The 24,461-nt window shown below is 47.2% G+C and overlaps 1 protein-coding gene across 9 annotated transcripts in view; it reads right to left on the reverse strand.

Annotated features, from left to right (window-relative positions):
* Positions 1-24,461, reverse strand: part of MAP7 (microtubule associated protein 7) — a 733,773-nt gene that overhangs the window by 61,625 nt on the left and 647,687 nt on the right. For all 9 annotated transcript variants that reach the window (XM_085611524.1, XM_085611525.1, XM_085611526.1 and 6 more), the window contains one exon: positions 2,225-2,276. In XM_085611524.1, the coding sequence (XP_085467650.1) occupies positions 2,225-2,276 (52 nt within the window). The remainder of the gene's footprint in view (positions 1-2,224; positions 2,277-24,461) is intronic.

The following is a 24,461-nucleotide window of genomic DNA, read 5'->3' on the forward strand; positions in this document are numbered from 1 at the left end:
TTACAAAGGAAAGATTATTCTAACATTTATGACTATCAATGGTGATCCTACAATACAGAAGGTGCTGTTGCTTGCTAAGTTTTTTTTTGTATTAACTGTAGTAGGTTTATTGTCAGACAGCACTAGGAATCTTGTTTGTGAATATACACACTGCATAATAAATAAACACATAAAAATAAGGAGGCTTTCCAGCATGCCCATTTTGTACCACTCATGTACCTCACCTGCTGAGACTGAAGACGTTCCCATTAAAATGCAATTTGTTGCCCTGTGCTGAACCTCCTGTTTTATATACAAACATTACAATCATATCTTCCATAGCATGGAGAGGATGTATAGCAGTATCTAGAAGGATATCAGAAGCTTCTGGTCAGCTACCCCCTTCTCAAGGGTGTTTAATGCTTTCTTTGCCACGGAAGGAGGCGAACTAGGTTGAAAATTCTGAACAACAGCTTATTGATTCCAATCCTTCTAATTTTACCCAGGGAAAACAAAAACTGCTCTGATTAGAAGACCCCTGAAGAAAGGAGTCTGCTTGTTGAACTGAGGATCAATACTGGATGTATTCCTATAGGAGGGTGCTGCTTACAGAAGTAATCACAGGCCAGTATCTGGGAGAAGTGGTGCTGTGCAGTAGGGACAACAAGCCAATCAACATTCCGCACTCGGTAGGATCCAAGAGAGAATCAGCCTGCTGTGGTAAGCCCAAATTGGCACTCAACCCCTGTGTGCCACCTAGTTGACCCATCAAAATCAGTACCTCCCTTTCATTTACATGAAAGTGAAATAAAGGGGTAGGCACGTGCAGAAAGACCCTAATCTTGCAAGCAGCGCTGAACTTGACCTAGCGACTGCCCAGACATAGTTACCAAACTTGACTGCGAGTGTGCCAAAAGTCCCTTTTAAATGGAGTCTAGAACTGTGATAGTCCCCCGTTCACTTACGAACATCAAGCATTCACCACAAGTGGTTAAAGGGATCCAGGTGCACTAACACTTGGTGACAACTATAGTATCCAATAGACTCTTTCCATCACACCCCTGTGTTGCTTGCCCAAGTTGCTCCTCTCACTTCCCAAGGATTGCTACTACTTTGTAGGTAGGCCCTTTAGCCGTTTTAGGCAGTGGTATTGTTGGGCCAGCGTGACCCAAGCAAAATGTTCACAGGGAACTGCAATGGGACCATTCAATGAGGCGGTACCCACTGGCATTGGCTCTACTGGCATGTCACTCCTACGCCGGTTTTCTCTGAAGTGTGAGTGTCGCAGAGTATCAAGAGTGAAGACTGGGTGAAGCCTTGAGAATCAGCAAAGGCTGAGAATGGCAGTGATGTGACTGCAGGAAGATACAACTAACTGTAACTAACTAAAAATAAGTGTATAGAAGTGACTCCCATTGGGTACTGGGCACCATGCAGAACTGCTGGCCTTGGATCATGACAAACAGTAAATAACAATATGTGGAAGTCACACGCCCAACATCCTACTTCAGTGCTGGTGTGATGCAAAGCAGGCAGAAGACGATGCAGGAGAGATACAATCAGAATACTATTCTGCATGTTCTCCTTTCATCAGCTGTGCACCAATATAAATGCAATTGTATAGACCAATGAGACTTCCCAACAACAAATAAAATATTATTTTGCTTAGGAATGAGAGGTTCAAAGGATGTATTGTTCAGCCTGCTATTTTGAGTCTATAAAATACTTAATATTTAAATAATGAACCCAAGTTATTGTTATAAACCACAACAAAATGATTGAAAGCAATTACAAATCAAGTTTAGTGTTGCACGCTAACATTTGACAGCATCGTGTTCACAATTTGGTAGAAATAACATTTCCGATGTATGAGACCATTATTATTTGTGGTAGCTTCAGAAGGCAACAATACCAAATGTACAGTGACAGCGCATTCAAACAATTTTTAATACACCCTTTGTTGGTTGCTAATCCATACTTTTTCTGAATCTGAGACACTCATAACTTACATCTAAAAGTGTTTATAGAGCACTTTTAACAATATCACTGTAATGCATGATTCTATATCGCCTTCTGCATGCAAGAGGGAACAATCAGGTCACACTTCATAAAATGTACACAAATCATTGTAGACATCACTGAGGAGAGCAGGTTTAGCAAACCTCATTTAGTCCTTAAACTGCAGAGTAATTGGTTAATAATGAGATGTTATTTCTCCATTCTAACAATTAACTAGAAAAAATACCTGTTTCATGAGCTGCCCTGGTAACTTCTCCATTTCTTTGTGTGTTCGATTGCTGTACAAGACAAAAACAGGTAACTATTTAGAAGGATAATGATTATGTGGCAAACACTGTCCACTGCATGACATAGAGCAGCAGGAAAACCAGCTACCTAATTAGGAAAACAAAAAAGAAACTTAACATGTAGTGACATTAATCATTTGTTTTTTTAAATACTTATTTCTCAAAAATATATATGGCCTTTAGCAGGATGGCTGTTTGAAGCTCTGAAACACAAGAATAAAATATAACAACATCAACACAATTAAAAATTAAAAACATCACAGTTTAAATATTTGACAAATGATACTTAAAAGACATTCATGTTTTTATGCAACAGGGGATCTACACAAGGCATAGCTGATGGTATTTCAAGCATTTTCAATGCAACTGGTCTGTTATTAGTGTAAACGCATTCCAGTAACTAAGTAACTAGAGCCACAGTAAACCAATGATCGAGGACCATATTTTAATATGGTGATTTTAGAAATGGCATCATTTATGAAGATGTGGACAAGTATCTCTGTGGCACCTAATTTCAAAACATACAAAGGCCAATTTCTAATAAAGTCCTCAATACATTGATACTTTAAAGTATATTATGGAAGCTAGGGGTGGCCATTTCCGATTATGCAATTAAAGGATTATGCGATCCTTAGGGAGTATTGCAATTGAAGACAGGAGCTACTAGTTTGTGAACGATCTGCCATATGTCAAAATAGACCCATACTCTGATCATAGTTTAGAATAGAGGATATGTACCTGTAGGGAGTGATTCTGATGGCTTGATCAAGTAGTAGTGAACAGGGTGATGCATTTTGGCAACTATTCAGTTTGGGGATTGAGTAAGAGATGCCAAGCCAGTTTAGTACTATTTTAAATATTCCACTAAGGGTTGGGGTATGACATTATACATCCATACAGTCAATGGGCACTGTCAATAAAACTTGTGGATTGTGCATAACCTTATAAGTATCACATAGTGGTTGCAGAATTATTCTGGGGAACTGGATGAGTGTAGAAAATTGTGTTAAAAGTGTGATGCCACCTTCAGTGGTGAGGGGAAAATCAGTGGATTGTTTGGAAGTGTGTAGCTACCTGCTCACTGAAGGGCTAAAGTGAATGAAGGAGTGCGATGTGATTCAACATATCACTGATTCGGATTGAGTGTCCATTCCCACTTTATATATTTAACTGAGTGAGAACATCAGCTTTTGTGAGCATGGTTAAGAAGAGGCCCAGTGGGTTTAAGCTAAAGAAAGGTTTTTAGTTCTTTTTTTGTTTTAGGTAAAAGGGTAAGGAACTTAGCTTTCTTCTGCTAAGCAGTGATGACAATGTGCTGTCTCAAGTTTGGTCTAGATATTGTCTGTTCCACGTAAAAGCACTGAGCTAATTCCCCGATTCATTTTCATGGTTTTTTTCTGGATTTTACCATTCTGGAGAAAGTCCATTTTTCTTTTAATTCTGGGAAATCCCTGGACTGTGGGAAGATATGAACGTGCCCCAATCCATAAGCAAGTGGCAGGCTATGCCTTTCTTGCTGACCAGTAAGGCCAGGTTTGGATTACTTTTTGGCATCTGTTGAGAGGTGGTCATTTTACCCTAGCACTTCAAGTGTTCTGTCCAGCTTTCTTCTACACCTAGGAAATGTCCTTCAAACACTTCATAATCATTTCCTCAGTGCATGAGGGGGAAAGGGAACATTGTAGTTTTCTGGAGCAGGAAACTGGAACAGAACATTTTAAGCCGCTAATACGATAACATGTTCTAGCCCGCATTACTCCTTAAATTACTTTAAGCAAATCTATTCTCTATACTTATCAGACACTGTCAAAAGTCTATCAAACACAAAATACCACAGGTAACCATGGGGCATAAGACTCATAACCAACTGTCTTTATGTACTGTTTAAATTCCGTGAAGAAGGAATGGTCCTCCTTTGAAACGTCAGTAAGCCCAGTCCTGCAGTCTGTGAAGGATGAGTGAATAATCCATTATATCAAATGCTGCACAAAGTGCTCAGATAAGGCCTTCTCTTATGTCCAACAAATACAAATCCAGCATATGGGATAGAGAAAATCCAGACTATCCAAAATCAAGTAAACTCTGTGTAAAATTCTGGAGCTGGGTGATCACTATCTGCTTCATGATTCTGGCTGTACATGGGTGCTGAGCTATCTGATAGCTAGATAGTTCTGTAACACCAGCTTTTAGGTTTGTTTAAAATAAATTTTTGCCAAACTATGTATATTTGTAAGTACCACTTTATTAACCTCAAAATATCTGGAAGTGATGTAATCAGCCATACTTTGACAAAATCTTAACTCATCTCAAGATCACAGATAGTTTTAGAGACCATCTCTAATGCAAGTGGTTTAAAGGAAAACAAGATAATATTAGACAGAGTACATAAATTAGAAACGTAACCAAAGAGGGTTTCAACTTTGTACAAATTGATGACTATATATTACGTTTTTTTATCTCAATAAAATCAGAATTAATTATTAAATTACCTCTTTTTGAAATGTTCTACAATTTACTGTTCTGGTAATACCCGTTTCCTTGTTCTCTCCACCCTTAACTACTTTATAATCATCTCTTGATCAAAAAATCCTACAGTCAGAAACCCAGCCAATAAAAACCAATCCAGGCAACTTAGGTTTATTGTACCTGCTAAGTATTTAGATTGTATGTATATGTGGTATTCACAATATGTCGAATAAAGCATGCATGACAATCATAAATCACAAAAACTCAATTGATTGCAGGTTTAATAATGGCTCTTCTACTTGTAAATTATGCTTGTCTGCAAGCATATCATAAACACCAATCAATCTTTACTTATGTCTGTGCTGCTCCTTTTCATGACAAAAATGATGCACACTTTGACACACTCTCCTGGTATATAAATGGAAATCACAATGAAAGATATGGAACAATTAACCAAGGAGTTAATGACAAACTGTGAATATAATAATATAACTGTGCAAGTTAAAAGACTGAACGTTGAAAATGCAGATTCTATAATCTTAGCAAAGTGCATTGCCTTTAGACATGAACACATACTTGAGGTTATACCTGGCATGCAGGAGGCAGGCACTGCAGAGAATACATGTGGAGACTATTGGATAGCATATCCATGGTCCCTAACCCAGATGGGACTAATGTAGTGATAACCCTTGGATCTAGGAACATGTTTGACAGAGTTTGGTGGGATATTGTGTTCCTTACAATGAATGAAATGAGTTTTGTCATGCGCAAACTTTGCCCAATGGGCGTCAAGGCGCCTAATTCAAATAATACAGCTCGCAAATCAAACCAGCATTCTATTCATTGGTAGGCTTTGGTAAAGTACCACGTCTTAAGGGCCTTTTTGAACAGATCAATTGAGGGAAGGGTTTTGACCTCAGTTGGACGAGAGTTCCAGAGCTTAGGAGCGGCAACAGAAAAAGCTCTCGCTCCCCATCTGGCTAGCCTTGTGCGGGGCACTACCAGTTGAAATAACCCAGCAGATCGAAGAGATCTGGTTGGGATATAGCGGGTAAGCAGAGACCCAAGTGCATCGTCCGTGCCAGCCGCAAGAGCTCTGTATGTAAGACATAGAATCTTAAAAAAGACTCTATGCTGAACAGGGAGCCAATGAAGATCTCTCCTAGCAGTCGTGGCTGAAGATGCCAAGGGAAGGGCCAGAACAAAACGTGCTGCAGCATTCTGCACGATTTGCAGTCGATGGATAAGGCCCTTATTGGACTCCACATACAGGGAGTTGCAATAATCGAGCCTGGAGCCAACAAGAGCGACTGCAATCTGCTTACGAGCCTGGAGAGAAAGATAGTTACGGATCCTATTTAGAATCCTGATAACACCCCAGCATGTGGCCACGGTCCTATTTACTTGGAGCATCATAGAGAGTGAGGTGTCAAAGACCACGCCGAGATTTCTGGCTGATTGGGAGGGAGTGGGGCAGGTGCCAAGAGATGAAGGCCACCACTCGCTCGACCAAACATCATGGTCTTTCCCAAAGACCAAGACCTCTGTCTTGTCGCCGTTTAGCTTTAGGGAATTGATGATCATCCAATCTGCCACATGCTGCATGCATGACCTAAAGCTAATGGCGGATGTATGGACAGAGGAATGAGCCAGTGACACCATGATCTGGGTATCGTCGGCGTAGGACACCACCTCCATCTCCTGCGATCTTACTAGTCTAGCAAGGGGGGCCACATAGATGTTAAACAGGGTCGGACTAAGGGCCGACCCCTGTGGCACCCCACATTGCAATGACTTGGCAGGGGAGAGGAAATTTCCAAGCTTTACTCTCTGTTCTCTACCACGGAGAAAGGAGTTAAGAAGATTCAAGGCCGGCCCAGTAACCCCTGCCTCCCTAAGCCGAGATGTTAAAATGGCGGGAGACAGGGTATCGAACGCGGCTGTGAGATCTAATAGGACCAGTATTGTAGTTTGGCCACTATCCACTTTACGTCGGATGTTGTCTACTACAACAGTGAGTGCGGATTCGGTACTGTGGTACTTTCTGAATCTGTGCTGTGTGTTATCAAGATACTCACTGGTCTCAAGAAAAGTGGAGCGGTGGGAGTTGAGGTGTGCCTCCAATAATTTTGCAGGGGCAGAGAGCAGAGAGATTGGCCTGAAGTTTTTAAGAAGGCCAGGATCCAAAGACGGTTTCTTAAGGAGAGGCGTTACAATAGCCTTCTTCCACACTGGTGGAAAGGAACCCTGGACAATAGCCCTATTCATGACTTCCAACATGGGCGGAAGAATGCTGTTTCTACACTCCTTCAGTATTTTTAGCGGTAAAGGATCCATTGGGGAGGAAGATTTAGTCCTATCGAGTAGGAGGTTCAGTCCTTCCAAAGACAATAAGGGAAATTGCCTGAATAGTTTGGAAGGTCCTCTTGTCCACTTAATTAGAGCACTATTCATGTAGAGTTGTGTAGAAATGTGCTTTTATATTTGCAAACTACACCTCAAACCACTACAAAAGTCACCCTAGAATGCCACCTTGCACCAACCTGAAATATGTGCCGAGCTGACTTTCTGCAGCTCCCATAAAATACCTGGACATCTGGGCTCATGGTTTTCCTGTATGCTTCTTACTTTCCTTTGGCTAACAACCATATCAAGATGGATCTGATAAGGGGTTAAGCTAAACATGATGTCTAAACTGCTGTGTCAATCACAAATGCTAGCAGTGGATATGTCATCCATGGTCAGGATGGTTGTACACATTAGAGTTGTTTGGAACCACATGAAGTCCAGTTTCAAGGTTTCAGTTATGAGTGTGCTTAAACCACCAGGCTGACTAGCTTTTGCTGATGTTGCCAACTATTATGCCATAGTTTAAATGTTCTTCCCCAAAAAGATAGAAACTAACTACTGTTGATGTTGTATGAAAGAGTACATAGGGATAAGCAAACTGAGTCCTGAGATTAAATAATATCAGGTTTCATTCACCAGCAGCTGTTCTCTCCTCAATTAAAATGCAACCCATGCAACGTTATTTGTTAAAATGTTGGCATAAACTTCAGTGGATTCCTGTGGTTAACCTAACATGCCAGGTACTTTGTCACCATTAGGATGCATTTGCATTCAGGTATCATCCATTCATGGTAAGATTTAAAGTTGCAAACTGACTGAACAAGATACTAGGTGACCAGGGTACTGACAGACATCTTAAATGTTTCCAACACTCAAAGATTCATTTAACACAACTGAACCTTCCTGGCTCCCCCATTGCAGGACATTACTACTGAAGACAAACAGGTCAGATACTGCACTACTGAGGGGGGCTGAAAAAATTGTAGGTGTTCCTTTTAGAAAACCTCTTAGAATATGCAGAGATGCAGCCTATTGATAGAATTGATAGTCCCAATAACTCGACACAATCATGCCTTGGTGAACGCCTTGTTCTGAGGAGGCAAGTTGTCCCAGACTTTACATCATATTGGGACCTGATGAATGACATCTTGCATAATCTAAAGTACAGAGATAGACAGCTTACACTCCAACCATGGTTTAAGTACTCTTAACTATGATGGTTGTTGCAGTTTCCAGCTGTGCGGAAGATGCTGTGGATCAGTCAAGATGGGCAAGATGTACAACCGTTTTTTGCAGATGCAAACGGGAATTCGGCCCATTTGTGACCGCAAAAAAGGGTCCTGGCATGCACAAGTGCTATTTTGCGAGTTGGTGACTCGGCGTCCCCTCCTAATAGTGAGTCACAATGGAATCTACCATTGTTTGCAACCGCATTTGCGGCTGCATAACACCCGCAGTTTACCACTTACTTCAAGTAGGTTTTAAACCACTTGCAAATGGAAAGGAGTCTCCAAGGGACCCCCTCCCCTTTGTGAGTGGATGCGAAAATATTTTTTAAGAGCCGGCAGTGGTCCCAGGGGCCACCGCCTGCCCTTAAAAAATGAAACAAAGGTTTCATTTTTCTTTTTTAAATGCATCCCGTTTTCCTGTAAGGAAAACGGACTGCATTAAAAAAAACTGCTTTATCTAAAAAGCAGTCACAGACATGGTGGTCCGCTGACCCCAGCAGGCCACCATCCCAGGGAGTGCTAGCCATTCCTAATCAGGTCGCAAATAGCACCTGCCTCATGAATATTATTGAGGCAAGCAATTTGCAACCCCATTTGGAATAGCTAACAGTGTCTGGGACACTGTTGTAAATTGCGTTTTGCATGTTGCAAATTGCGAGTTGCAAACCGACGCAATTTGCGAGTCGCAAAATGTAAGGGTCGTACATCTGGCCCTTAACTTTGGAGTCCATCTCCAACTTACACATTTCTATACCTACTGATACATTTGTTAAATACTCATGTCCTGTGGCAGGAGGCAATTATCAGCCTACAGCAAACGCATTTCATCGGGCCAAATTACAAAAAGGTTGTCAAATTTCAAGTACACCGCTAGATGGAAAATTATAATGTATTTAATACATGCCAAGTCAGTCTTCCATCCAAGGCACAAGACCAGAATGAAGCAATGTCTTGGCTGATAAAGTGACATATTTGCTGCACTGCTTACTGGACCACTTTTTCTTCAGCAACAAGGTGTTTTTTTGACCTGCTATTACCTAGGCTCACAATCTTAGTGGGGAACACAAAGCAACCTTACATTAGTTCCGCACCTATTTGGTGAACCAGTTTTGACTCATTTATTGTGGTTCCTTCTACTCTAGCCATTGGCTCTTCTGCATGGGCCCCATGACTCACTCTCCTTCATTTTTCTTATATATACATATAGACATTGTTCCATGAGACCTCATATCATATTTCATCATACACACATGGATGAAAAACATCTGTCTGTCTTTCTTATAAACAGCTCCAATCAACTAAACATAGTTGAGCACTACCCTCAAGGTCCTCAAAGTTTTAATGGCCCACAGCGAGTAAAAATGTGATCAAAATAGACTGAGCTATTTATTCCAAAGACTAGGAACAAAGTCTCCCAAAAGCCACCCTTCCTACCTTCTTTCCTATGAATATGGCAGTAGACATAACTATTTACAATCCTGGATTCATTTCTGGCCCAGGTTTCACAATCCTTTCTCAAATTAAAGCAGTAACTGTAACCGATTTTGAGCCCCACCTTTTGAAAACTACTCTCCCATTCATTCCACTAAAGCTTTGGTCAGTAGTACAAAGATACCTACCTATTTCTCTTTTTCAATTAACAAATATTCTTCAAAGCTCCCTAATTCAGCTCTTGTTGAGTACCATGAAACAAAAAGATGAATGTCATGCAGGCAGATGGCTGCCGAGTTAAAATGTATCGATTAATACTGTTTGCAGCAAGTCTCTCTGAAAAACACCTGCTTCCTTATTTAATCCCCACGAAAGCCTAACAATGCTTAGAACGGCACCCAGGCTCTTCCTTAGGCACTCTGTTTAATTATCATGTATACAGTGAGTATCAATTGGTTGTAATGTGTCCTATGTCTGGTTTGTCCAGATGAGGGGTAAACCCCGGAAAGCCTTAAGAAGGAAGGCTTATCTCCTATTTATAAGGAACAAGGCTTACTATCTGATATTCAGAAAAGCCCTTACACTGTTTTTTGGGGCTAATTCCTGCAGTCAGGCATGCTACAGGTAGTTGATGACCAGCATCAAAGAAGTTAAACTTCAATGTTGGAGCATGAAAAATTATTTCAAAACTCCACTTTTATTATGTCAGATATTTAACATATATCTGACCGCCCTGAAGAACTGGATGAAAGTAAAAAATACCATACATCAGGCCCAACCTAAGATTATCTGCAGCCCCAAGCAAGCCACCATTCTATACCAATTCATCTTGGTTTTTCCTCATCAGGATTGGTATCGTGGTCCCACAATAGAAAGGGAAGCATAAAGAAGCAGACTAGGTGTGTGAGGCAAGGAGCTATGCCAACAGTACATAAAGTAGGCTTTGGAACAGGAACCGGGTCTGGTGGCACTAGTAAATCTGTTGATGGACCCAGACAATGTAGTAACATAAGGATATTGGGCTCCACAAGATTCCACATAGACTTGAAGCTATGGTTTAGATGCTTATCAACTGCTAGATGGAGATGGGACACCTGAGAGGATTAGGTAGTGAACCTGTCGAACAAGTTACTTACCTTAGGTAACGATATAACTGTACGAGACAGATTAGTTATGGATTCCTCACCTTAGAATTACCCCAGGCGTCAGACTGGACCCAGAGAAATTTTCTTCAGCAGGACCCCCGCACATCAGTTGGTGGCGTCGGTCAGCGTTGGCGTGGTGGTGGTCGGAAACACGTCGCAGTATCTACTTAGACGCCGCCCCTGCGCGCTGACATCAGTTCTTTACACGACAGTCCACGCCAGAAGCGCAGAGCCATGCAAGACACTGACCACTGGTGCCCAAAACTAGGGCCCTGAAGGGAAATCCCTTACCCTAGAAGTCAGTTTGCAGATTGGGGAGGATGGGTGGGGCGGTGAGGAATCCATAACTAATCTATGTCTCTTACAGATATATCAAAATCAAATCAAATGAAGCTTTATTTGATTTTTCTAATACAAAAAATCATAAAAGCATACATGATATTGCAGATATAAATATAACATTTTGACATAATATTACAATTAATTCATTAGACAATCGTCGTTACATAAAAACAGTAAATAGTGCTATGTCCTGTCATTTTACATTAACACATTAAAATTGTTTCCTACACCTGACTGTACTTTTTAAAAATGAAACTATATCTCTTGTAAAACATTAATTGTCTAATATCTTCAGTGCAATGAAAGCTGGGTGGCATTGCTTCAGACCCCATAGTTTTAAAATGGGAATAATCTGTCTCCTTGTATTTGCAATGTAGAATGTACAGAATAATACTACATGCATAGTGGTTTGCTGGGACACCTCATCACAGAGTCACGGGTACAGAGTTTTAGACCAATTGTTTGTTGATGGAAAGCTTACCAAACGAAGGAAAGTGCTAAGTCTGAAGCGAGTCAGAGCTAATCTATCATACCCGTTTGGCGTATTAGTTAGATAGGGCTGAATGCCGTGGGTACTTAACAGCATTTGGTTTAGAAGTACAATCAGTCGTGAGGCTTCTCCAGGAAATCTGATTGCCTCCAGATGTGCCATACAGGACTTTTTAAAAGCTTTTCTGGAAATATTTGCCATGGAAAGGGGGTCATCAAAATAGCCCGCTTGCCCCATATAATTTGTGAAATCTTTAATATATTTCAGCCAGCGTATTTCAAGTGCTTGATCTAATTTAAGGCTGTCTCTTAGGATTTCGCGATTAAATTCTGTGTTAGTTGTGGACCAGATGCGATGCCAAAGGAGGACCGGCTGTACTTTTATTATATCGGTTATATACGGCACTCCCAATTCTGAGTGACAAATATAGGTCGAAGTGCTGCGTGGGACTGCCAACAAGAATCTTAAAAAGGCATTCTCTGTCTTTTGAATAGAATTTACATTGCAATAGCCCCATATTCCAGTGCCATATATGGCCGTGCTAACGCATTTCGTGCTATAAATGTGAAGCAGTTCAGCAGTGTTTTTTTCCTAACTTCTTGGAGAAATTTACCAGAGCTAACGTTGCTCGCATGAAATGCAAGTTTCTAGTTTTAATGGCTTGGGTCCAAGATCCTTTGGAATCAAATAAAATTCCTAAATAGGAATATGTTATGGCTACCTTTTTTTGTCAATGTAAATGGCTCTACTCTTCGCGTTGCCTTTCCCACAGCTCATAATAAAAGTTTTGGATGTGTTCACTCTCAGTCCCAGATTTTTCATATAATCATTATAGGTGTCAAGGGCCAGTTGTAGGGCCAGTGGGGTATGGGCCATTATCACGGCATCATCAGCATAGAGAAGGGCAGGCAGGGGGTGGCTGGCTATCTGTGGTAAATCACGACACTTCCCGAGCATTGTCTGCTCTAATCCATTAGTATATAGTGTAAATAGAAAAGGGGCCAAAACGCAGCCATGCCTGACCCCCCTTCTCCACGCTGAAAGCCTCCGTACACTCACCATTGGATCCATACCAGACTCTAGCAGACGTGTTGCTGTACAACTGCCTCAGAAATTGGATTAATGCTGCCTCCACCCCCATGCTAGCTAGTATGTTCCATCATTTCTCGTGGATGACACAATCGAAGGCGGCCGTTAGGTCTACGAAAGCCAAGTATAGTTGGCCCTTACTTGATCTTGTACATTTACCCATCAAAATATTGAGGTTTAGGCCTTGCTCTAATGTGCCCAGTCCTTTCCTAAATCCAAATTGCAGGTCGGATAGAACTTAATTATCCTCTGCCCAGTCTTGCAGTCGATTGAGTACTATATGCCCTGCCACCTTAGCAAGAGAGTCAAGCAGCGAGATATGGCGGTAACAAGCTGGGTTTTGCCTGTCGCCTTTTTTAAAACTTGGAACCACTATGGATTTGGACCATGTTTTAATAAAACCAGTTGCACAACAAGCTGCTAGCACTTGCGTTAAGAGTGGGCCCCATAGATCGGTGTAAAACTTAAAAAGATCTATGGGTACCCCGTCTGGGCCCGGTGCCTTGCCTCCTTTGCTGGCATTGATTGCGAGGAGTACCTTCTCCAGAGTGAAGGTTAGAGCTATAGGATAGTTTAATGTTGGCATAGGCACTTGTGTGTCAGCTCTGAGATTTTTGCCGTCCATATCCTCTGCCTGTCTATACATACTTGAAAAATGTTCCACCCAGAGTCCTTCCTCAATGGCAATTTCTATACTTGAATATCAGTGCTTTCGAAGAATGAAGCTTTCACCACCCGCCAGAAGGCTGTGCTATCCTTGTTTTTGCTAGCCTTCTGTAACTCAGCCCAGGCTTTGTCTTTTATTTCAATTTTGCGTAATTTCAAAGCGTACTAATAAACCCTCCTGCACACTCTAATTTCGTTAATATCCCTAGTGGTTTTATGTAGGGCGTTTTATAGGTTTGAATAAGCTTTTGTACATTTATGGTCAAACCACCCTAAATTCCTACCGTACGAGTCACTTACCTTCGGGAACGATGAGACGATTCTAGCCGCAGATTCCTTCACGTAGAATTATCCCCAGGCGTGAGACTGGATCAGGAAACTTTTTGCCACAGCATCCCTTGCGCCGTGGTCAGGGCAACATCACGCGACTCTGCCCAGGCGTCGTCCGCATACGTGACGTCAGCGAGGTCACATAAGACTAGCCCCTGCGCGCCCACATCAGTTTTCTTCGGAAAACTTTTCCGCACCACAAAGCGGAACCACCAGATAAAAAACTGTGGGAGCATGGAAACCGTGTGCGAAGAGCAAAAAAATTGCAAAGAAACGGTGACTAACCACACCACCAGGTAGTGCCAACACCGCAGACCCCAAGGGCAGGGAAAGAAGAAAGAAGAACAAGCAGAAACCTGCGCAGCCACCCTGCCCGCACATAGTCAAACACCCATCCCTGTGCCCCGAAGGGAAGAACAGGCATAAAAGACATGGCACACATAGAAAGCCCACCCCCCCCTCATCCTGAGCAAGGAATGGGAACAGTCCCAAGACAGACAGGGACAACAAACCACCAAGCCACCCCAACCTAGAGGGCAACAACCCACAAGGACAAGGGCAAGACATGGCCAGAGGACCCTCAAACCAGAGGATAGCAATGGAAGAAAGGGAGGGGAGGGAGGATAAGGATAGAAGCAATCCCCCCCAAACCTGGAGTAGGCAGAGCCGCAGAGCAGCAGGGCACCGGCGCACCAAACCCCCAGCCAAAGCAGAACAGAGGACCCCACAGGAGACCAGATCTGTGGACCAGGTAGAACCGTGCCCCTGCAAGGCCAGGGGAACCCCCACAAGCAGAACCCCACCGACCCCAAGGGGACGTAGGAGGGAAGGAAGGCTGAAGAGGCGCGTGTGCTCACAGCAGAGGAACCAAGGGCAAGGACTGAGAGGCCGAAGCACCCCACTCCCCCACAAGGCAACATAGCTTTCGCCGAATGCCAAGACAGGAAGACGGAAGAAGAAGAAGCAGCAGCCTAGAGGGCCCAAGGAAACCAAGGAGAAGGCGATGAGCCCATTCCAGATGGAGAGCAGCCTGTTAGCCAGAACAATGCCGGCAGTCAAGGCCAGGAGCAAGAAGAACAGCCCGAGGCTCCAGGAAGACCAAGTAGGCAACGCCTGGCAAGGGAGAACACAGGGACATCCCAGACCACAGAACGGGAGCAGGGAGAGAAGGAGAGGCCCGGGCCACCACCACGAGTGGCCACGCACACGACCTCAGGAAGCAAAAGCAACCTACGTAAACACCATGGAGAACAGGTACTCGAAGGCAACCAGAACCCTCCAGCAGAGCGCAAGCCATGAGATAGCTACCATAACCCCACATAGGGCACGTGAAGTCCCAATATATGGGAACCCTCTTTGGAAGAACTTCCGCAGCAGAGGAAGAAACAAAAGAACAACAGGGGAAAAAAGCATCCTTGCTACAGGCTTGACAGCAGCTCAAGCAAAGCAGAAGGGCCAAGACTGCGCAACAACTCCTGCAGAACTCACACACAACAACAAAGGGGCCGTCCAGCAGCCAACAATGCCAAAGTCCCAAGGAAGGACGTAAACGGCAAGAAAAACATACTCCACAACCAAACCCACCGGCCTAAGAAGGCCCAGAAGCAACCCTAACTCAGAAGTCACTGAGGAGGGGACGGAGGAGGAGGAGTACGGAGCCCTGCCAAGAGCCTCTGGATGGCGCAGTCGGCCGGGGCATGAAACAACAGACTGCCAACAAATGGGAGATCAATCAGCCTCTCCCGAATATTTTCGGGGAAGACGCCGTCCCGAAGCCAAGCATGGTGACGGAGTGCGATGGCCCAGCGCCTCAGAGACGTCCAGAGCCGAGCAGAGATTAAACGCCGCAATCTCCCGGCCATCCAATGCATGGTGCCGCAAATCTACCTGAGTAGACTCCTGGGATGCTGCAGAACCCAGAGACTCAGCTGAGTCCCACAAACAGGAGGAGGCCCTAGCCAGCACACACAAGGTGATAAGGGCCCGCAGGGCCGTGCTGGTCGAGGCGAAAATGTTGCGACCCCAAGTGTCCAGCCAGCGGGCCTCTCTGGACGGCGGAGCCAACAGGGGCAGCAGGAAGGGAAATGCAGTCCGCAGAAGTGGACTGGCGGCTGAGGGGTGAATGGACAGGCATGCCGGGTCAGGCTGCGTCGGAAGGTGCCAATGCAGAGGATGCAGAGGCACCGGGTCCCCGGAGGCAGGATACCTCCAAGCCCCCGTCAAGGCAAAAAGGAACAAACCTTCAAAGGGGAGCAAGATTTCCCTCCCACCAGAGCCCTGGTGGAGGACCTCCAACAGATGGTCCGCCGGAAAGTGAGCCACCGGGTCACCCATGCGGAGGATGCCCACAGCCGTGGACACCGCGTGAGCATAGGCTGCACGCGCATCCGTGGGGCCTCGCGGTGGAGAAAGCAACTCCTCTCTGGGCGACGGCTGCAAACTAAGGCGGCAGTCCCCGAGGCCAAGCGGGGAAGGCAAGGGCCAGACCTGGAAGTCAGGAGGAGCCGAAGAATGAGGGACCTGCCGCTCTTCCGACGAACACCCCTGTCCCAGGAAGGGCGGGGAGCCACCCTTCGACGCCGGTGAAAAGGATATCACACGGGGACCAGTCTCCGGGGAGGACAATACCAATATGCAGCCTGCCTCCGGAGAAGAGGGAGTGTCCTGTGCGGAGCCGTAGAGTCCGCTGCTTGAGGCAGACCACTGGCGCCATCTGGCGTCACCGGGCAAGGGACCTCGAAGTCACCCCGCACCGGAGAGGGGACCGGAGTAGAGCTAGAGCCACACCGGCCCCGGAGTGGCGCCGGCCGAGGCAACCACCTGCGTGGGGGAACGGGATGGGCCTTGGGAGGGGCCCAAAGCCCTCCGCCGGCTGCGGCCCAGAAGGAGGCGAAGGTCACCCGGCAACCCCTGAGGTGGCGCCAGGGACAATGCAACCTCCGACTCGCCCTCCAACGAGGCAGCCGCCTGCGAGGAGGTACGAGAGGGGCCTGGAGAGGGACAAGGGGTCCGACTCAGAGCAGGACAAGAAGAGCCCACCGACCCCTGTGGCTCCGCACGGTCCAGCTGCTGCTGGCACCGTAGTGGCGTCACCTCGGCCTTAGACAGGACCATCCTGCCAAGGGACCGAGAGGGGCTCAGGGATGCGACCCGAGCCCCAGTGACCTCCCGCGACACCACAGGGACCCTCGCGGGGGTTTGCGGCAAGGCAGAGACGCCGTGGCCTGAAGGAGGTGCCCCAGAGGAGCCGCACCCCAACAGCTCCACATCCTCCAAGCCTGGATCCGACCCAGTCGGCGCCGGAGCCACCGGCAGTGCCGCGGAGGGCCCTTGCGAAAGGTGAGGGATCCGTAAACACCCCAGGAGGGGAAGGAGGAGGTGACGCCAGCAAGGCCTGCAAAGCCGCCGCGCAAGTCTCCATCTGGACTCTCGAAGCCCCAACACCGGGAAACGGTGGATAGGATGACACGAGGGGCCGCATCACCCATGGAGAGTCCACGCCCCCGGTAGGCCAGAGCCCAGCCCCCAGGGACGAACTGCAACACTTACCCACCGGGGAGCGATGCTCACGTGACATCGGAGAAAGACAAGGACGACGACCACGGCCGGACCTGAAGTCGTCCACCGAAGCAGACCGAGGGGAGGACGTCGACCTGGAGAGACGCGTCGAGAGAAGTTTCATTTGGCGCTCCCGCCGTGACTTCGGCTTCAACTTCTGGCACGCCGGACAATCTGAAGAGCCGTGATCCTCCCCCAAACACCACATGCAAATGAGGTGAGGGTCCGTCGCCGACATAAGACACCCACAAAACATACAAGATTTAAAGCCCGAAGGCATTCGCACACTGTTTCTACCAAAAAAGAATGGAAGAAAGAGGGCCTTAAACAGGCCCGCAGCAAGGAACAAATACGCGTTGCACGCGGAAAAGGAAAAACCTGATGTGGGCGCACCGGGGCGGGTCTTATGTGACCTCGCTGACGTCACATACGCGGACGACGCCTGAGCAGAGTCACGTGATGTCGCCCCGCCCCCAGTGCGCAGGGAGGCTGTGGCAAAAAGTTTCCGGATTCAGTCTCACGCCTGGGGATAATTTTACGTGAAGGAATCTGCGGCTAGTAGTCTCTATCAGATATGCCTATTAACCTCGACCCTTAGAGTATTTCTTATTGTCTCTGTGATCTGGGCATAGGACTCCATAACTCCTTTGTGTGTTGTAGACATGTCTACGCAAGTTTCAAAAGATTAATAACTACACTTTACAATTTTCTCAGTGAAATCAATAGGCTCTATGTTCTTCCATCTCAAGGAGTAGCCATTATGTTTGGCCAAGACTATGTCCTGAGCCACATGTAACATTTTTCTCTGAGAGTATCGCAACTTGGTGAGTATAGATATAGTCACACTCAGGGGAAAGTGGTCACTCGTGGCGTTCTTATGTGTTTTGTAGCCCAACATTCGGTTTGAATACCTATTGGGAGCAATTATAAAATCAATGGTAGAACTCAGTACTCTTCCATTGAAGGTCTGAGTAAAAGGAATAGGTTGCATAATAGGTTTTCAAATTCCAAATCAAATGCAAATATCATTCTGTTAAAAAAATCCCCATAAAAGGAATGGGAAAAATGAGACAGGCTACAACAATCGCCATCCATTAAGCCACAAGTAATGTCACCGAAGGTAAGTAACTTGTTCATCTGAAAGAGACAATTAGTTATGGATTCCTCACCTTAGAATAGATACCCCAGCAATACCAACCACGGAGGGGGGTCTGCGAACCAAGTTCACACCAGGAAGTCCTGGAGAAAAGAACGGCCAAAGAAGCCGTCTCTCCGGACTTGCCTGTCCAGGCAGTAGTGTTTAGTAAACGTGTGCAGGAAGCCCACGTAGCTGCCTGGCAGATGTCAGGAAGGGGGACCGCAAGTACCAAAGCAGTAGTGGCTGCCGTTGCCCTGGTGGATTGGGCGCGCAACCCCACTGGAGCTTCCTTTTACGCTAAGGAATAGCAGATTTTGATACAAAGAATGACCCATCGGGAGATGGTTCGCTTTTCACGGCCTGACCTTTCTTGGTGCCCACACAGCCAACAAAGAGCTGGTCATCCTCCCGGAATTGTTTTGTGCGATTCAGATAGAAGGAAAGCGCATGATTTGGATACAGACGGTGGAGTCTCTCTTCCTCTTTAGAAGGATGTGAGGGCGGGAAGAAGGTGGGCAAAGTGATGGTCTGTCCTATGTGGAAAGAGGTAGCCACTTTGGGAAGGAAAGAAGGCCTAATGTGAAGAACAACTTTGTCCAGATGTACAGCCAGAAAAGAAGGTTTTGAAGAAAGGGCCTGAAGCTCACTCACCCTGCGAGTAGAGGTGATGGTGAACAGAAAGGCAGTTTTAGGTGTCAGAAGTCGAGAGGACAGTCATGTAGCGGCTTGAAAAGAGCGCACATAAGATATGTTAGAACCAGGTTCGAGTCCCACCGAGGCATTATGAAAGGAATTGGAGGATACAAGTGAGTAATGCCCTTAAGGAAGCGATTTACAGTAGGGGACTTGAAAAGAGAAGGCTGGTCAGGAAGCCGAAGAAAGGTCGAAATGGCTGAAAGATAGCCTTTGAGAGTGCCTAGAGCAAAACCCTGCTGGGCCAAAGAAAGAATGAAGAGGAGAACCTCAGAAAGAGGGGCAGAAAGGGGATCCACAGCCTTTGCTGCACACCATGTCACAAACTTGTACCATCTACAGGTGTATACCGTTTTGGTGGCGGGACGCCTGGCTGCCAAGATAATGTTACAGACTTCGGGAGTAAGGTCAAAAGCTGTCAACTGTCACTGCTCAATCTCCACGCAAGGAGGTGGAGGCTGGACAGGCTTGAGTGGGGACCGTCCCCTGCTGCTGCGACAGATGATCCTCCCGAAGAGGCAGTCTGATCGGAGGATTGATGGCCATGTGCAAGATGTCGGGATACCAAACTGTTTGTGCCCAGTTGGGGGCCACAAGTATTACTTGGGCCCGTTCGCACTTGATCTTCTTCAGCACTCTGGGTAGAAGTGGTATAGGCGGAAAGGTGTATAGAAGACCTCAACCCCAGTTGCGACAAAAAAGCGCAGCCGAACGAGTGCTGCCTTGGCAATTCCAATGCGCAGAACTGCTGATATTGCGCTTTCTCTAAGGTGGCGAATTGATCTAACTAAGGCTCTCCCCACCTCTGAAAGAGACCTTGCAACACCTCTGAGTGAAGACGCCATTCGTGATTCATCACGCAGAGGCAGCTGAGTTCGCCCGCCCTGGCGTTAAAAGAACCTGCTGAGTGTTGAACCACCAGGGACATGCCCTGATGTTCCAGCCACTTCCAGAGACAAAGTGCCTCCTGTAATAGGGTCCACGTCCCCACCACGTCCTGTTTATTGCAGTACCACATGGCAGTGGTGTTGTCCGTGAACACCTGCACTACTCTCCCTTTGTCTGAAGGAAGGAATGCCTTCAGTGCAAGACGGATCGCCTGAAGATCGAGAAGGTTGATGTGGAGCCCGGACTCGGCTGGAGACCAGAGGCCTCTGATCTCCACCTCTCCAATGTGGCCATCCCACCCCAGAAGTGAGGCATCTGTCACCACTGTGAACTCTGGCTGGGGAAGGGAGAGGGACCTGCCGTTGACCCATTCCTGGTTCGATAACCACCTCTGCAATTGATGTGCAGTGCACTCTGAGATCTGGACGCAATCGAAAAGATTCCCCTGATGCTGTGCCCTCTGGAACTTCAGGTCCCACTGCAGAGCCCGCACATGCCACCTGGCATAGTCCACCAGCAGGATGCAGGAGGCCCTGAGGCCCAGTAGCCTCAGGATCATTCTGACCAAAACCCAGGATAGAGGCTGAAAAATCGGAATCATAGCCCGAGTATCCCGGACTCGCTGCTCGGGAGGATAAGCCCAAAACTGCACTATATCCAGAACTGCTCCGATGAAAAGGAGCTTCTTAGAGGGAATCAGGTGCGACTTCGGCTCGTTGACAGTAAACCCTAGCGAATGCAGGCGGTTCGCCGTAGTCTGGAGGTGGGAGACGACAGCCTGGTGCGAACCCGCCTTCAAAAGCCAGTCGTCAAGATAGGGGAAGACTAGAACCCCTGATTTGCGCAGATGAGCTGCAACCACCGCCATCACCTTCGTGAACACCCTAGGGGCACTGGTAACTCTGATGGGACGGCAGGACGGGGATTTGAAAATAAGCGTCTTGCAAGTCCAATGCTACCATCCAGTCTCCAGGGTCAAGGGCAGACAGGACCTGAGCCAATGTCAACATTTTAAACTTCTCCTTCCGGAGGAAGCGGTTGAAGTTCCCGAGTTCCAAGATAGGACGCAGGCCTTTGTCCTTGTAGGGCACCAAAAAGTAGTGGGAATAACAACCACAACCTACTTCTGGGGCAGAGAGCCGTAACTTGCTGTTGGAGAAGGGCCAAGTGATCCTCCGACACACAATGGAATTTAAGTGGCATGAATGGAGAGGTAGTCTCAAAGGGGAGGGAATAGCCCCTTCGGACTATCTGCAAAACCCACCTGCCCGACATGATGTTGTGCTAGTGGGGGAGGTGATGGCGAATCCTGCCACCCACTGGCGATTGGTGGCCCTGAAAGGTCAGACTAGGAGGGCTTGGAGGCTGCTACAGAGGGGGTGCTGGTGGACTAGCCTGCCCGCTGGCTACCAGACCCACAACGGTGGGTCCCACGTCTCCAGCCACACAGCGGCTGGACAGCTTGCGCAGGCCTGTGGCTCTGGGTGGAACGTGGCGAGGCACCACTTCCATAGCCACATAAGGGCCGAAAAGCAGACTGGTGTAAGCGAGGCCCAAGGATCTTTCCGTAGCCCTGGAGTCCTTAAAGTGCTCAAACACGTTGTCGCTTTGTCACGAAGCAGGCGACGGCCATCAAAGGGCATGTCCAAAAGAGTAGCTTGGACATCGCCTGAAAAGCCAGTGGACCGCAGCCAGGCGTAGCGTCTAAGGGCTACTGACTTGGCGGTGTCCAGCCCACATCGGATGGTGAACTTTGCTGTGTTTCTCCCTTCCGCCACTGCACGGGAGAGTACAGCTCGGGCCTCCTAAGGGCATTGCGGCAGCACTTGCGTGACTCTATCCCACACAGACTGGGAGTAACGGCCCGAGACATGCGGTGTTCACTGACTGCAGTCCTAAACTGGAGGAAGAAAACATCTTCTTCCCAAGGTGGTCAAGCTTCTTGGATTCCCTATCAGGTGGTGCGATAGGGAATTGGCCCTTGGAAGTCGAGGCTTGGACCACCAAGCTCTCAGGGGTGGGGTGTTGGGAGAGAAAAATGGGGTCGCCCAAGGCCGGGCAGTGGCATTGGGCAATCATTCTGTCCACAGGAGCCCCTTTTTTGAGCTTGGACCACGTGCTCAAAAGGATTTCCATAAGGGCCTCATTGAACGACAGCAGGGGCTTCGAAGAGGCTGCTGCCAGTTAAAGCACCTCGGTCAGGAGGTTACTCCTAACTGCCATCGTAGGAAGCTCGAGGTTTAAGGCCTCAGCCGTCCTACGAAACACCACTGCATATGACGCACTCTCTTCCGTAGCCACGATAGGGGGAGAAAGCATGCCAAGGTCTAAGGGAAGTGTCCAGATCACTGGCCTCACCAAACTCCTCTCTCCAGTCTGGTTGTTCCAACTGGTCTGCCAGAGGGTCCACAGACCCCTCCCACTCCTCCTCCTCACCCTCCTCTGATAGCCACTCAGGGCGATAGGGATCACCAGGGGAGAACAGGGGTAAAAACATACTGGTCGGCGCTGGCCTCAACATTGGGCGACATCGGTCCAGCTCCGTGTCCACATTGAGGGGGGAGGCGAGGGTTGACGTCAATCGGCTGGGGACACAACCGGCATTGGAGGGGGCGGAGGTGACGCCAATGGATTCGGCACCGGAGGTGTCACGAGGTCAACCCGCACCGATCCGGAGACAGGCCTGGATCCCTGGGGGCCCTGCGGCATGGGAGTCGAAGCCGCCGGCATCGAAGGCCTAGAGCCCCCAGTCGAGTCCAAGGGGCCCAAAGGCGCGCCAGCGGAATCGGGCTGCCAAGAATAGAATCGAGGGCTTCATAAAAGCTACGACGTTGGGCAGGGGTCGCCCCGGCTCCCAGAAAAGGAAGGGAGGCTCAGGTTCGACCCAACAGGTTCCACGGGTGGAGCTGGGCAACTACCATCTGCATCCCGCGTTGCGTCGGCCAGGGAGAAGGGTAAGAGCGAGGGTGCTTCTTTGCCTTCTTTTTGCGCGTCGACTTACCCGAAGACTAAGACTTCGACAAGGAGTGGTGGTGATGGCTCCGCGACAGGTCCCGGGACCTCCCTCTTGACTGGGACCTTGATCGGCGCACGCTGACTGCTGGGCCTCCAGAAGCTTTTGGGACCGCTCCTGCAAAGACTTCGGGGCCATGGCCCGGCAGTCGGAACATGACTTTGGGTCGCGGTCGACCTTGAGGCACACAAGATGGGGGTCCATCACCGACATCAGCTTGTGACAGGAGTCACAAGGCTTGAAGCCGGTCTGCCGAGATGACAACCCTGTGCACCAGGAGTTGTAACGACTCAAAAAGACGTCACCAAAAAATCGCAAAAATAGAGTCAAAAAGTGACTCGAGGTACCGCTCTCTCTGGATCTGTGCTCGCTGGCGCAGAAAAGGAAAAAACTGACGTCAGCGAGCAGGGGCAGCATCTAAGTAGATACCGCGATGTCATTCCGGCGACCACAACGCCAATGACGAACGCTGAGTCGACCGACGCCACCTACCGACGAGCAGGGGTACTGCTGAAGAAAAATTCTCTGGCTCCAGTCTGACGCCTGGGGGTAATTCTAAGGTGAAGAATCCATAACTAATTGTCGCTTTCAGATATGCTCTGTTTATAGGTGATGCTGGAGCACTAGCTATTGTTTTGTGAGTTGAGCTAGATATCCCAGTGTACAGTCAGAAGATCTTTTCCCTTTATAGCACTGGGTTTCTATGACCTAATCTTAACTTTAATAGCATGAGTAAACATTTACGGAGCAGGGTGCATGCATGCCCATGTTCAACTGCCTTATGGGTGTTGCTACCTCCACACCTATATCTTTCGCTTCTGATGAGGCGCACAGACTTACAGCTTGTGACTGCCTCATTTTTTTGGTTTTGACCTCTGGTTCTCTCTCTAACAGGGCTGTAAGTGAATCAACTCAGTGAATGGCCTTTAGGAACATTTATGAATTTGTGGTGAGAAAGCAGAAGGGGGAGGGGTCACATAGGATTTGCCTAAGCGGCTGATTATCTGGTAGTTGTATAAATATAATGCTGTACTTCTTGTTGAGAGTATCTAAGGGATATAATACTTGGCAAGCTCAATAATTATGGGAAAGCAAAGAAGACCCATCCAAAGACTTTTTTTCATGGTAAGAACAACACACAAAATGCAGCGCATACCTCAGGGAGAAAAAAACATATAGCAGCACTTCATAGAAAGCATATTAGTTTATCAAGCTCCATGTAGATCAAGACAACACTGAAACATGGAGATATTAAAAGGAAAGACAATGGAAAGAAATTGTACTGGTATGGAAAATAACCCTACTTTTGTAAAGATACCGTAACTAATTTTTAAGTGGCTTTTAAAGTA

The sequence above is a fragment of the Triturus cristatus genome, chromosome 6 (genome assembly GCF_964204655.1).
Source record: "Triturus cristatus chromosome 6, aTriCri1.1, whole genome shotgun sequence".
Taxonomy (NCBI): domain Eukaryota; kingdom Metazoa; phylum Chordata; class Amphibia; order Caudata; family Salamandridae; genus Triturus; species Triturus cristatus.